Source organism: Aristolochia californica, unplaced genomic scaffold (genome assembly GCF_029961685.1).
Source record: "Aristolochia californica isolate CCGP_79_NKW_82.1479 unplaced genomic scaffold, dmAriCali1.0.hap1 SCAF_1, whole genome shotgun sequence".
NCBI lineage: Eukaryota > Viridiplantae > Streptophyta > Magnoliopsida > Piperales > Aristolochiaceae > Aristolochia > Aristolochia californica.
The window spans coordinates 3741681-3754442 of NW_027181770.1; the positions used below are offsets into that span (position 1 = coordinate 3741681).

The 12762-nt window shown below is 37.3% G+C and overlaps 2 protein-coding genes and 1 long non-coding RNA gene across 5 annotated transcripts; 1 reads left to right on the forward strand and 2 right to left on the reverse strand.

Annotated features, from left to right (window-relative positions):
• The first annotated feature begins 334 nt into the window (after nucleotides 1–334).
• Nucleotides 335–3920, forward strand: LOC137942835 (putative glucose-6-phosphate 1-epimerase). The gene is made up of 8 exons (XM_068788568.1): nucleotides 335–1166; nucleotides 1346–1420; nucleotides 1684–1740; nucleotides 1827–1990; nucleotides 2586–2720; nucleotides 2883–2985; nucleotides 3180–3279; nucleotides 3423–3920. The coding sequence occupies exons 1-8, from the start codon at nucleotides 1056–1058 to the stop codon at nucleotides 3614–3616; spliced, it is 939 nt and encodes a 312-aa protein (XP_068644669.1). The 5' UTR covers nucleotides 335–1055; the 3' UTR covers nucleotides 3617–3920.
• A 269-nt stretch (nucleotides 3921–4189) lies between these two features.
• LOC137953126 (uncharacterized) lies at nucleotides 4190–5409 on the reverse strand. The gene is made up of 3 exons (XR_011112348.1): nucleotides 5269–5409; nucleotides 5086–5168; nucleotides 4190–4407 (listed from the first exon to the last, which is right to left on the reverse strand). It is a non-coding gene; the product is annotated as an uncharacterized lncRNA (long non-coding RNA).
• Nucleotides 5410–6622: 1213 nt separating this feature from the next.
• On the reverse strand, nucleotides 6623–11134 carry LOC137956328 (uncharacterized). Of its 3 annotated transcripts, none has more exons than XM_068803789.1 (4): nucleotides 11076–11134; nucleotides 9353–9392; nucleotides 7567–9195; nucleotides 6623–7467 (listed from the first exon to the last, which is right to left on the reverse strand). In XM_068803789.1, coding segments are annotated over exons 2-4 (2037 nt in total). In that variant the 5' UTR covers nucleotides 9354–9392; nucleotides 11076–11134; the 3' UTR covers nucleotides 6623–7060. The 3 variants fall into 3 exon arrangements, with proteins under 3 accessions (XP_068659890.1, XP_068659881.1, XP_068659897.1); XM_068803780.1 differs by lacking the exon at nucleotides 11076–11134 and adding an exon at nucleotides 10392–11013; XM_068803796.1 differs by lacking the exon at nucleotides 11076–11134 and adding an exon at nucleotides 10518–10525.
• Between the last annotated feature and the right edge of the window lie 1628 nt (nucleotides 11135–12762).

Sequence of the window (12762 nt, forward strand, 5' to 3'; positions counted from 1 at the left end):
ATCAAAAATTTCTGTACCTACTGCCAAATAGAGTAAAGAATAGTCCTTAATTGTCATTTCATTAGGTAACTCCAGATTCCCTTCAGGATTCACTCGCTCTGGACTTACAGCTTGTAACGTCGTTTTTCAAGATTAGTTGCGCACGTGGCTCGTTTTTACTGGATAGGGGCGTCTGTACTAGCCGTCGATCGGATCAGAAGTTCCTGACCGAAGAGATTTAAAAAAAAAAAAACGTAAAGAAACTGATTCTGATCGTAACGTATTTGAAATTTGACCGGTTTGTCCTCAGTCTAAGAGTTCTTCACGTATCTCCACGTTCTTGATTTCTCTGCTAAATCCAACCGTTCCGTCAGCTACTTCTCATGATTCAACTGCTTTGCCGGGCTATCCTTTTTAAGCTACGCTTTTCGCCTTCTGTCTGGATTATTTATTTATTTCTCGACGAATCTTGCCGCTGAAAGCCTCCTTGTGATGCTGTTCCCCTGTCATGCATGTATATCATTTTGATTTCTCTACCTCATTTCTTGCTCGGAACAGGTCTGGAGGCCGTGTGGGCGAGGGAGTTTTCATGAGCTTGTGCGCCTTGTAGGTGTTTTTCTGGTCTTGGACGAAGAATTCACGACATACCCAGCTTCGAGAGTTCCCCTTTCTGAAATGGGTTTTATGATTTCGTAGTAAATGAGTGAGATTTGGAGTTCATTTGTAAATATCGCTACTTGAGGTAAGTGTTGATGGCGATTTGTTGGATCTGTTATCCAGTAGAGTGATTTCTCATGCATCAGTGTCGTTTGGACTCGAGGTTTCGCATCTAGTGGTTCTGTGGGATGGGAAGAAGGGAAAGGTAGATGGTGGACAGCTTTTGGTTTCTCATTCACGAGAATATGATCCCTGTCACAAGAAAGGTGTTGGGTAGTTCTTAGTCTCAACTGTAACAATGAATGACGACACTCTTCTCTTACGAGCGGAGTCGGTCTAGCTGAGAAGCGTCAGAGGGAGTGAAGAGCTCAGCTAAATTGTCCTCTTTATTTCCTTCTTCTGGATCTAGAGTTCTAGAGATGGGTCACTCGTCGGCAATTTGGGATCAAAGAGCTGCAGTAGAAGTCACGAAAGACTGGAATGGAATCGATCAGGTCACACTTCGGGTCCCGTGTGGTGCTTCTACTCGGGTAGATCTCTCTTTAGTTTATGTTTTTATTTTTAGCCGGAGCTTCTGATTGATTTTCTGTGGAGTATAAAATTATGAACTATGATGGGAAAGGGAAGAAAAGAAGTGGCTTGTGTTGCTGGGTTCATTTTTCTTCTAGCTTCGATTTTTCTGCTGATATATATTCTTTTCAAAATACAGGTTAGCTTGCACGGTGGGCAGGTGATTTCTTGGAGGAATGATCGTGGGGAAGAACTCCTCTTTACGAGTAGTAAGGTGACATATTGCTATCTTCCTTACCTGTTACTTGGCAGTCTTTAAGTATGAAAGATAGTTTAAGTGGTGATGCTATCTGTTAAATACTTAAAACCTTGATTTGTGTATTAATCAAAGAACTAATCACGGTTGAAACTTTCAACCCCTTTAATTTTCCTTTATAGAGTTTGATGCTGTATGAAGTCCTGAATATTGTAAAGATCACTGGCATAACATGTTTGATCCATCTCTAGCTATCATCTGTAAAATTTTCTAAATTCCAGGCAATCCTGAAGCCACCAAAAGCCATGCGAGGAGGCATTCCCGTATGTTTTCCACAGGTAACTTCCATTCCCGTCACAGCCTTGTTTTCGCATCAGATGTTGTTGTTTTACATCTGATCAAGTATACTGTTATGTTCTTGAAGTTTGGAAATTGTGGATCCATGGAGCAACAAGGGTTTGCAAGGAACAAGATTTGGACAATCGACAATGATCCACCACCTCTTCATCCAAATGACAACAAGAGCAAAGTATTTATTGACTTGCTTCTTAAACCATCTGAAGAAGACCTCAAATTCTGGCCACATTGGTATGGGTTTGTTGCTAGTAGGAAACTATTGTCTTTGTCTTGAATAAGAGCTTGCAGACACTTTCTTTTGAAAGCTTAGGTTCTAATTATGTTGAAAGAATAGAATGGCTAAATTAAATTTGAGAATTTTTGTAGGTATATCAATAAAATGATGGAGACCAATGAACAAGGGAATGTTTATTTTGCTCCACTATAACTAGATGCCTAGTTATCATAGTAGTCAAGAAAGTATAACTTGAAAAGAGTCCACAGACTCCTTGTTTTTGCTAGCCCTTGATTTCCCTTGAATAAGATGGTGAAGCTTGCTTGTGTATTCAGTTGGTCTTGCTTCAGCTTGAATGCAAAGATTTTATTTGCCTCTTTGAAGGCTTGAAAACCCTGTGAAATGTTATCCCAGTTCCAATCTGCTGTCCCATAAGAAACTAAGAGTCTGCTTGCATCATTCAGATGTCACTTTTAGCATATATATATATTTGGATTTTATTTGCATCAAATCTGCTTTTGCACAAAGCCATTCTTCATTGTCATTTATATCTATTATTTGCTGGAATATTTCATCCTAATGGAAGAGTGACAAATATCTATGTTTTTTCAGTTTTGAGTTCCGTTTGAGGGTGTCTCTTTCATTGGATGGAGATCTTTCAATGATATCACGCCTTAGGAATATTGACAGCAAAGCATTCGGCTTCTCCTTTGCTTACCACACATATCTATCAGTTTCAGATATTAGGTAATGGATTTTCTCATTTGGTCCAAATCCAAACTCCTTTTGCTGCTGAACTGGAGAATAAGAGCAACTGTTTTAGCTCCTGGCATTTTCTTTTAGCCTCCCTCCCCAAATCAAGAATCCAAGGACACCAATCTTATGAATACATCATCTGCTTATCAACAGTGAAATTCGAATTGAAGGATTGGAGACACTGGATTATCTAGACAACCTTTGCCAGCGAGAACGCTTTACGGAACAAGGAGATGCCATCACATTTGAGTCTGAGGTTAGGGGCTGATTCAGAGCTGCTACATTTACCGAAAATTGATGTACAAACCTTTGGGAAAATACTAATGCTGAATGACATTGCCTTTGTTTCGTAGTCTGCACACATTCCATGCTCATCTAGTAGTTTCTCATCAGTGATGCTTTTAATATCGAATCAGGGAACAAGGGTCATTAGATGTGTCTAATGTGCAGGTAGATCGAGTGTACCTTAGTGCTCCCAATCTTATTGCCGTCCTTGACCATGAAAAGAAGAGAACATTTGTTATAAGAAAGGAAGGACTGCCAGATATTGGTAAGAGATTCCAGCTCCTTCTTCCATCTCTATTTCTGTTGACAAGTTTCTTTATGGCTCTATAAGATACACACTCGCTCGAACTTATGTCCAACTTGCCACATTATTTGGAAGATATCTCATCAAAATCAGCTTATTTGCAGTGGTATGGAACCCATGGGAGAAGAAATCCAAATCCATGTTAGACTTTGGAGATGAGGAGTACAAACAGATGCTTTGTGTTGATGGGGCTGCAATTGAGAAGCCGATCACTCTGAAGTCTGGTGAGGAGTGGACTGGCCGGCTAGAGCTCTTTGCAGTGCCCTCTAGCTACTGCAGTGAGAGGTTTGATTGCTAAGGAGACTTAAGGCTGTCAAAGTCCACCTGCAGCTTTGATTAGTGTTTGCCGTTTGTTTTGTCTAGTCAGGGAATGGGATACTCCGCAGAAATGTTGTTTCTGATGAAATGCTACTCAAATGACCTTAAGTAAGATATGAGCAGCAGCTGTTCTCACCTATTTCTACTTACAAAAGCAGAAGCAGAGGCTTTACCCTTGGCAGCCTAAATTGAAAGGCATGCAGTGGTCTAATTTGCTAATACGTAGCAATAATTGGGGCTTCCCTTTTCTATATATTCTCCCTTGTCTCACTAATTATTTCTACATAAATGTATTTATATTATTCCTAAGGTATCTTCTAATTGATCACTTTCCTTGCTACTAATAATTACATTACTTACTTTTTTCATAAACTCTGAAGCTAATGTTGCAATTTTAGGGCCAAAAAATTGCTGTTGATCACCTTAAACACAAACAGTGTTAGTAGATTAAGTACTAAAAAAATGAAAAAATGATAAAAGACAATCCTAACAAACCCTAAGTTTGCCAAGGAAAGCAACATAACATGTTAGTCAGATTCTTTTACAAGTCATGGAATAGCTTTGACGCAAAGGCAGCACCTGGAATTACAGCATGGGGCGTGGAATAACACAAAGTGTTGAGATATAAATAAGATTCTTACGAAGGTGATAACTGGAAGGAGGAAAGACCTTCGGAAGCATCGTGGCCTCCTCCAGGAGGTCTCGAGTCCAAAACCTTTTAATTCTTCAAGATTCCTTGAAACGCAATTTCAAATCAAAGAACAATTTTACCTGGACAAAATACATGAAGGAAGATTATTTGTCAATTGCAGGAGTCATATCAGCACTTTCACAGTAATCAGTAACATTGAAATAAAAAATTTAAATTAAAAAACATTAGCACAATAGATTGCATATTTTCCTCAGAATCTGCATGCAGGGCTACTTTTTATTATTTATAATTATGAATATCATTCAAAACAAATATGAAGCTGATTGCATTAACAATGTAGTTTCTTTTTTTCTTTTGGCTGCCCACTTGAAAATACCAAGGAATATTATTTACAAAAACACACTGCAATTTGTATGAGAAGAAACACAGAAAACAATGGCCATAAGGGCTCATTATGTGTCTCTGCAGATGATACTTCACCATGAGCCGATCCCAAATGTTTTGTTCCCTGGGATGAGAACTTGTGGAGCAACCTAGATGAAAAATGTGTTCACTTTCTTAAACAGATCAAATGGCACTCTTTATAATGCGAAACCCTCACATGAACTTCTATTCCAGTGCTATTTAAGAAGAATACTGCCCATGCCACCGGTATGTTCGGCTGACACATATCAAAGTTTGGGGCCGGTGACAGAGTCTTGACATAGTACTGATGCACAAAACATATCAGCATGCTGTATTGGATTTTATTGTACAAGCACAATAAAGAAGAGGCTTTATGAAGGGAAAGTATCTACCACTTAATGTTTTTCTTGAAGCAGTTGGAGAAGGCAACTGCAATTTTTCTCCTCAGTTGCTTCCAGCAAATGTCTTTGTAGACCTGAATGGAATGATAAATGAGAACAATTAGATGAACCTGGAGAAACAAAGATGATACATCTGATGAGAGCTAGAAATTACTGAAGGTTCAGAGGCCAAACCTTTCAAGAAGAAAGCAAAAAGCATTTTCCCCAGGATCTTCAATGTGATTATGGTAGTTTTCATTCTGTAAGGAGGACTTGAGGAAGACGTATATAAAACAGATCTGCAACTTGATAATAGTGTAGACTAGTAATCATTTATATTTCAAAAGAAACAATGCCACTGCATTGCTTTTCCTCACTTTCTGGACACAAAAATGACTTCTTAAGGGAAAAAGTGCCTGAAGAAATCTTGAAATAAGAAAAGGAAAGGTGTCTGAGCAAACACAGGCAGTAGTTAGGAAAAATATCTCCATAGAGTTCATTGAGAAGGAAAATCCCATTGTCTACCTATTAAGAGTCAAGGAGATGGAAAAGCTTCCTTGCATGAGTTGTTTCACTTACTTCTAACACTAATAAATCAATTATGAGCGAAATTACATGTTCAAAATAGGCAAAAAGGACTTCAAGTCCACCCAAGTGTAACTGCCCATTAGATCCATATCTAACAGCTTCAATGTCATTCTTTGCATCTCCTACATTTTCTCTTTTCAGTGTAACTCATGATTGATTTTGATTTCATTTTATTTTCTAAAGCTTGGACATTTAATGAAGTCAATTTAAACATCATAAATATAAATAAAGAAGATAACTTAAATATTTTAACTTCTAAACCAATGAAAAGATCATAGTCAAATAAATATAAGAAAATTAAGCTGGAGTGATGAAGTTTTGATACCCTAAGATGACAAAAAGCTATCGAAGAATAAAACCAATAACTCTGGAAGAACACTGTTATTGAATTTTGGAAAAGTAAGTAAAAACTAGAATGATTAGAGAGAACAGAACCAATGTTGGAGCAAACAACTGGGAAAAGACATTTTCTTTTACAGTTATCACCAAAGAGGAAACAAGGAATCCACTTCAACCATTTCAGGGTGGAGTGCATGTGTTCCAATCCCCCATTCTGATCTGTCATCTCAGAGGCCGATGGTTAGCTTGGCCTTTAGCTAAGTCATACATCCACAACCTACACTCATGTTGTTTCCAGGCTTCCTCAGTTTCATGCCAATTCATGAACCAAAAATCATAATATCCTTTGCAGTGATGCACTATTGTGTCTGCGTTTAGATCAATATACAGCGGCTCTCTTTTTTCTCAACCACTGCTGCCACTTGAAGTGTTTTCACAGATAAGACTGCAAGGAAAGATATGAACAATATACAGTTCAGAAGAGTATCTAATTTGACCTCTTCACCTGTAATTTATTGTCAGCTAATGGTTCCCTGCATGGAAGATTTTGAACAACAACGAATAAAATATTATTAATTGTCAAATGGTTTTTGCCTGGTTAAAATTGTTTCACATAATTTTGGCATTTTGACGTTTTCTTCTGAAATAGATACAATCTTCTGTAAAAGAACTAAACACCCAAAGTGCCAACAGTGGCATTGCTAGAAACAAAGAAAAGCAACAGCTTCCCCCATAAATGAAACATCCATACTGGCTAATCACACATAAAAATCGTGACTTCCTTCTTATCATTTAAACTTCCTACATAATATATAAAAGATCATTAAGTTCAATGCCAACCACATGATGGGGTGGGCACAAACAGACAAAAGGATAATACGTAATTTCCCTACCTTGTTGGTGAGCATATACATGTCTTGACCTCATTAAGGGTATGTGTTACTGAAAACTACATAGTTGCACATAATTTTGATGCTCCAGGGGTACAGCTGCCAATTTCATATAGGTAACAAAGCTAAGAAAAGGAGCAGTACAAAACTACACATGTTAAATGAGCAATTTACAAACCAAACATGTGGTTGGTTGGACCAAATATAGCACTGGTAAATTGTCTTGTATTCAGATCACCACCATCCAAAGCTGAACCAAACTGATCAAGCCACTGAGTTGGGTTTGTGTTATCGGCCTCTTCAACCCAATCAGAAGTCATATCAATGTCATCGACTATGATTGGATCAATATCTGAAGGTTTCCCTTTTGCCCTGCTTGCAAGTTTAAGATTGTAGTTTACATATAGGAGATCGTTTAGTGTTTCTTTCTCTAGCTTATTTCGCTTTTCTGAGTGAATCTGTTGAAATGTGCTCCAATTCCTCTCAAAAATAGAAGCACTACATACTTGACTAAGAATCCTAACTGCAACCCTTTGTAGCCCTGGTGCCGAATCTCCATATTGATCCCACCATAAGCCTGCATATGCAACATGTGATGTATATTTTGAGAAAAATATTGACCATTCAACACTTTTTGTTTCTCATGTAAAATTCTAGAATGCATAGAGGTGGGTACCTGGAGATATTGTGTTGCGTGATTCTCGAGCAAGGTTGCATCCAAACATCCCCTCTGCCTTCTTAAATGCAAAGATTTGTGCAGTAATATCCTGTCTTGATTCTGGAGTTGGCAATAATTTCTCTAAAACAGCTAAAAACTCTTCCTTAATAAGCCCTAGAAATTTAACCTCTTGATTATATTGAATGCTTGGATTTAAAAAAGCCGCAGCAGCATGCAGGGGTGAATGGAGCTGATTTTGCCACCTCATATCAACGATGTCTAAAAATGTCTTACATTTACTCTCATCCATTATGTAGTACGTCCTTATAGATTCCTTGGCTTTAGTCATTGCTTCATAAATAAATCCTACAGCTGGTTTCCCTCCAGAAACATCCCTCAATACTTTCAGTAAAGGCTCTGAAACAGCGACTAGTTCTTCAATGGATCTCCAAAAATCTCCATCCTCGAGAATTTCAGTACCTGAAATGCTTTGGGCTTTATTAGCATATGAAGATGAAGAGTACTCTGGGCTATTGAACATGTGTTTTAACCTTAATCGATGCTTCAACATGGACTGCAGGGTGAGGAAACTAGAAGCAGCCTTTGTAATACTAGTTCGGACGAGTTCTTGGCCCCCCGTGTATTTTCTCATTAGATCCAAAACCCACATGTTGTTATATATAAACCTGGAAATAGATTGGGCCCGTAAGATACATCTGTTGACCCAGTCAATCTTTGAGAAATCTTCCAAGATCAAGTTCAAGCAGTGAGAAGCACAGGGAGATAAGAAGATTGAGCTGTAATTTTGCATGATGTGATTTCCTACTCCCACATAGTTCAGAGCATTATCCATGATAATTTGCACCACATTTTCTGAACCAAAATCTTGAATGACTGAATCAAATAAGTCAGCCATATATTTTGTGTTCTTGAAGTAAGTCGATGCATCAACTGATCTGTAAAAGAAGGTCCCAGAGGGTGAGGAAACCAGGAAGTTTATTAAGGCTCTTGATTTATTATCGGTCCATGTATCTGCAATTATAGTACAACCTGTGGTGGCCCACTCTTTCTCTATTTCTTTTGACTGCTGACTGACTTCAGATTTGATCCTCTGCAACCATGTTGTCCTCAAAGTTTCAGATGATGGGCCCCTGAATCCTGATCCACACTTGGCTACTGCATCAATCATTAGCTGATAGGATGCAGAGCGTGCAACACTGAAGTCCAGTTTATTTTCAAAAAAGAAAAGAGCAATGCTTCTCTCAGCGCTTTCCCTATCAAAAGAAGGGTGAAGACCGGATGGTGGACCAGAAGGGAAAAGTTTTGCAATTGGAGACAGTGTCTCAATGGCCATTAGGTTTTTACTGGTTGGCATATTTCCAGGAGATTTCACTTCAGCTAGCCGTTGCTTCCTAGAACTAGCCTCTTCCTTTCCCTCCTCCTTTATTGCTATTATGGCTCTCACTCTGTCAGTCACATCATCTCTTACTTTGCTACATGGATGAACACCTTTGCTTGGTAATCTAGATAAATGGTGTTTCAATCGGCTAATTCCCCCATTCAAAACCCTCTGACAAAATTTACATCTAACCTTGTTTCCTTCCAACTTCTCACAGTACTCCCAACAAACATCCTTCTCTCGAACCACTGCACAAATGTACATCTCAGAAACTCATATACTCTTTAAGGAGAGTAAGTTTTTAAAATGACCTTTTCATCCAACCATTTTTGAAGAAAAAGATACAAGCAACAAAGAATAGTTTAAGTCAGAGAACACAAAGTAAAAAATAATTAGAGCACTTACTGATGAAGAATGTCAGGCCAGTTTCCTTCCAATTGATGACCTAGAAAAGATTTGATAAATATTAAATTGGTAAGAAACACCTATAAATCATAGTCCTTTTCATGCAGAATCTACACTCTTACATAAAGCTAAAGGTCTAAACTCATAGCTTGCGAACATTAAAGCAAACCGAATTTTGCCTTATTCTATAAGGCCAAACAGGCATCAAAAGATAAATAGTTTACATGAGAAGTATGACACGCATCAGGATGGCCCAGAGTCATTTTTAAACAAAATAAAACTGTTTATGCTATTTGTTGCCATTGGTCTACACAAAACAGAAAGTTTACAAAGTTTGGAATCCTTTTCAGTAGTCCATAATCATAATTCAACACTAGGAACAAGAATTCTTGAAAATATGTACTCTTGCTTTAGCATATTCCATTTTCCACTACTCATTGACAAAATTAATCTACATCAAGAGGACGGTTCATTAGAAGTTTTTGGCCATACTAATAGAAGCCTTTGAGTATATGAATCTATAACACATTGTGTGGCTGCATCAATGATCATGATCTTTTACCACCTCCACATTGGCTTTCCTTTTTTTCCCCTTTCTTTGAGACCACAATCCCCTTCTATGCTCACTTTTTCAGTTCCTTCAGGCTTTCACATCTAAGTCAGGAAAAGTTCTATGGATCTCTTGTTTATACTGCCAGTTTGATGCAACATATTTTCGTCATAGAAGCAGACTGAAAGAACCTCAACAAGTCAAAACTTTTTTTCTGAACAACTTTGATCTTTCTCCTTTTCCCAGTAAGTATTAACTTTTTTTTTTGCACAATAAGAAAGAGAATTTATTAGGGGAAGAGAAACAAAGAGGATGCATATTACTTCACACTTAGAAACCTTCTTTGAAATCCCTAAGCTGGTCATCTTGAAGTGAAGGAGACCACAGCAGATATGGTGCACATTGCATTTAGCATATTAAAAGAGTAAATACCTTACAAGTTAAACTACTCTTTATTTTTTTATTTTTAAATAGTTCTAAGTTGATTACTTGCAGCAAAAAACTAACACGGTTCGCCTCTAGAAGCCCTTTTCTTTACTGTCGAGTGTAGGTTTTGAACTGGTTGCTTCGTCATAAATTACAGTTTCATCTGAACCATGCCTGAAATCACTCAACTGAAGTTCTTAGTCTCCACCAATACACTTAGTTACAAATATCATGAACCCACTGAACGGCATTACTCCTAAGCATCACATGCCTACAATATGACGCAGCTCCTTCTTGTTCGAAAAAAAAATTCCTTTTTTTCAGACCCAGTAGCACTCCCCAGTCTTATCTTTTGCCTTCTCGAAAACCTGCTTTGGCAATTTAAGCGCTCACAAACGTCATAGCATCATACTGCTCAACATTTCAGTTTCAGAAGGATAGTTTAAACTTGCCACAGATCAGGTACAAACAAGAAAGAAGATTATCTGCAAAAAAAATCGCGTTTATGAAATTAAGTGCGACTGTCGAAATGCGCTTTCATCTTTGCTTCACTTCCAACAACCCCAAAGATTTCCCGCAGAACACGAGCAAAGAAGCGAATGCTTGAAAATCAAATTACTCTATCAAGTGCCAGCAGGAATTGCAGCGGAATACTAAGAAAAAAATGTAAAACGAGAAGAGAAGAAGAAAAATAAAAGATAAAACAACCAAAAAGCAAATAAAAAAGACTGGATATAACGGACCGACCTGGAAGTTGGGAGAAGAAGAGATGGAGGATGGATTTCTCAATTCTCAGACAGGAGATGGAGCTAAAGAAAAAATATCGCGAGATATCGATGTCGATCTTTAGGGTTCTCAGACGGGCCTGTTTTTTTTACGGTTTTTACCTTATTTCTTTTTCCTTTATTTAAAGTATTTTTGCTTTGACAGCCTGTAACGCGATATATTGACGAGATATTGCGTATGCGTGGTATTAGCTGAAGCGTATTTTTGACGTTATACTCTAAACAAACATTATCGACTTGTATTAAACGTCTCATCTCTAAATCCGCACAAAGGCAATATTTCACTTTTAGGGGGTTTAATAAGAAAGAGAGTCAAGATAATTAACCTAAAAATATGATTAATTTAATTTAATATTAAAATATATTTATATAATAATTAATTAAATATAATATTTCATTAATAAATTAAGATAGATTGAATTTTACTCTAAATTAATACAATAATTACTTGTAAAAATTAACAGTAAATTAATTAATTATAAAAATATAATAATTAAACAAAAATATTTGATCAAATATTTACTTTAATAATATTTTAATTATCACTCTTAAATCACTAATTTAATATAGTAATAAATAAATAAATATTATTATATTAATAATATAAGATAAATTTGTATATAGATTACTAATATATTTCCAAAATAATAATAATCAGTTTAGTTAATTATTTAAAAAATAAAATAATTAAACAACAATATTTTAATTATCACTCTTAAATTACTAATTTAATATAGTAATAAAAATAATTAATATAATATAATATAATATATTATTATATTATATTTCTATCTCGTATCCCATAGCGTTTACGCTGTCTCTTTCAATGATGTCTGAGCCACAACGGCATCCGATGGGAAAGCCATGTGTCATCACAGTACTTGGAAACAGTGTTTTTGGATGAGTCCAACCGAGTCCTGAGGTTGAGATGAGCCGACTCAGCCAGCAAATTACCGATAATGTTAGAACGAATATGGAGACGAACTACTACCCCTCCACTTTGAGTGCGTCGGGTAATCAAAGTCAATGCGGCCGCGATTAACAAAATAGATAATGCGCCACATCCAGCGGTCAACACCGGTGGTTGCATAAGCTAACCACTATATTACAAATTGATTGCAATTGACTCCCACTTTCATGATTCGCACCAGTCACGAGATTTGTTTAATCTTATTCGATAAGAGGAGAGAATGAAAGTCTCACCAGAAACGTGACAGTGGAGCTGATCGGGGGAGAGCGGACCCACCGCAACTTTGACTCCATGATGGGACCCATCACCATGATTCCAAGTTCCAACCCGACCACCTCTGCATTTGTGTGGGCATGGGCAGCGCTGCTGTTGGTACCGGCGGAGCCGCTCAAGGTTGGTTACAGGTTACGGGGCCATCTGCAACCCGAGCGGGTCTGCTGTTGCTGCCGCCTGCCGGTGCAATTAAAGAGTTGCTAGATGAGTGGTCCCGTTCCGTAAAGTAAATGTTCTCAGTGGTCAGCCGGACCACAGAATGGGCTGATTTGTTCGAACCGGTAACTTGTTGAATGAGAAAGAGAGGGATATTTAAATTTGTTTTTTTATTATTTTATTTTTTGAAAAAAGAGACTTGATCACCATTACAGGTTAATATTTATAAATGTTTAAAAGTTAAAATTTT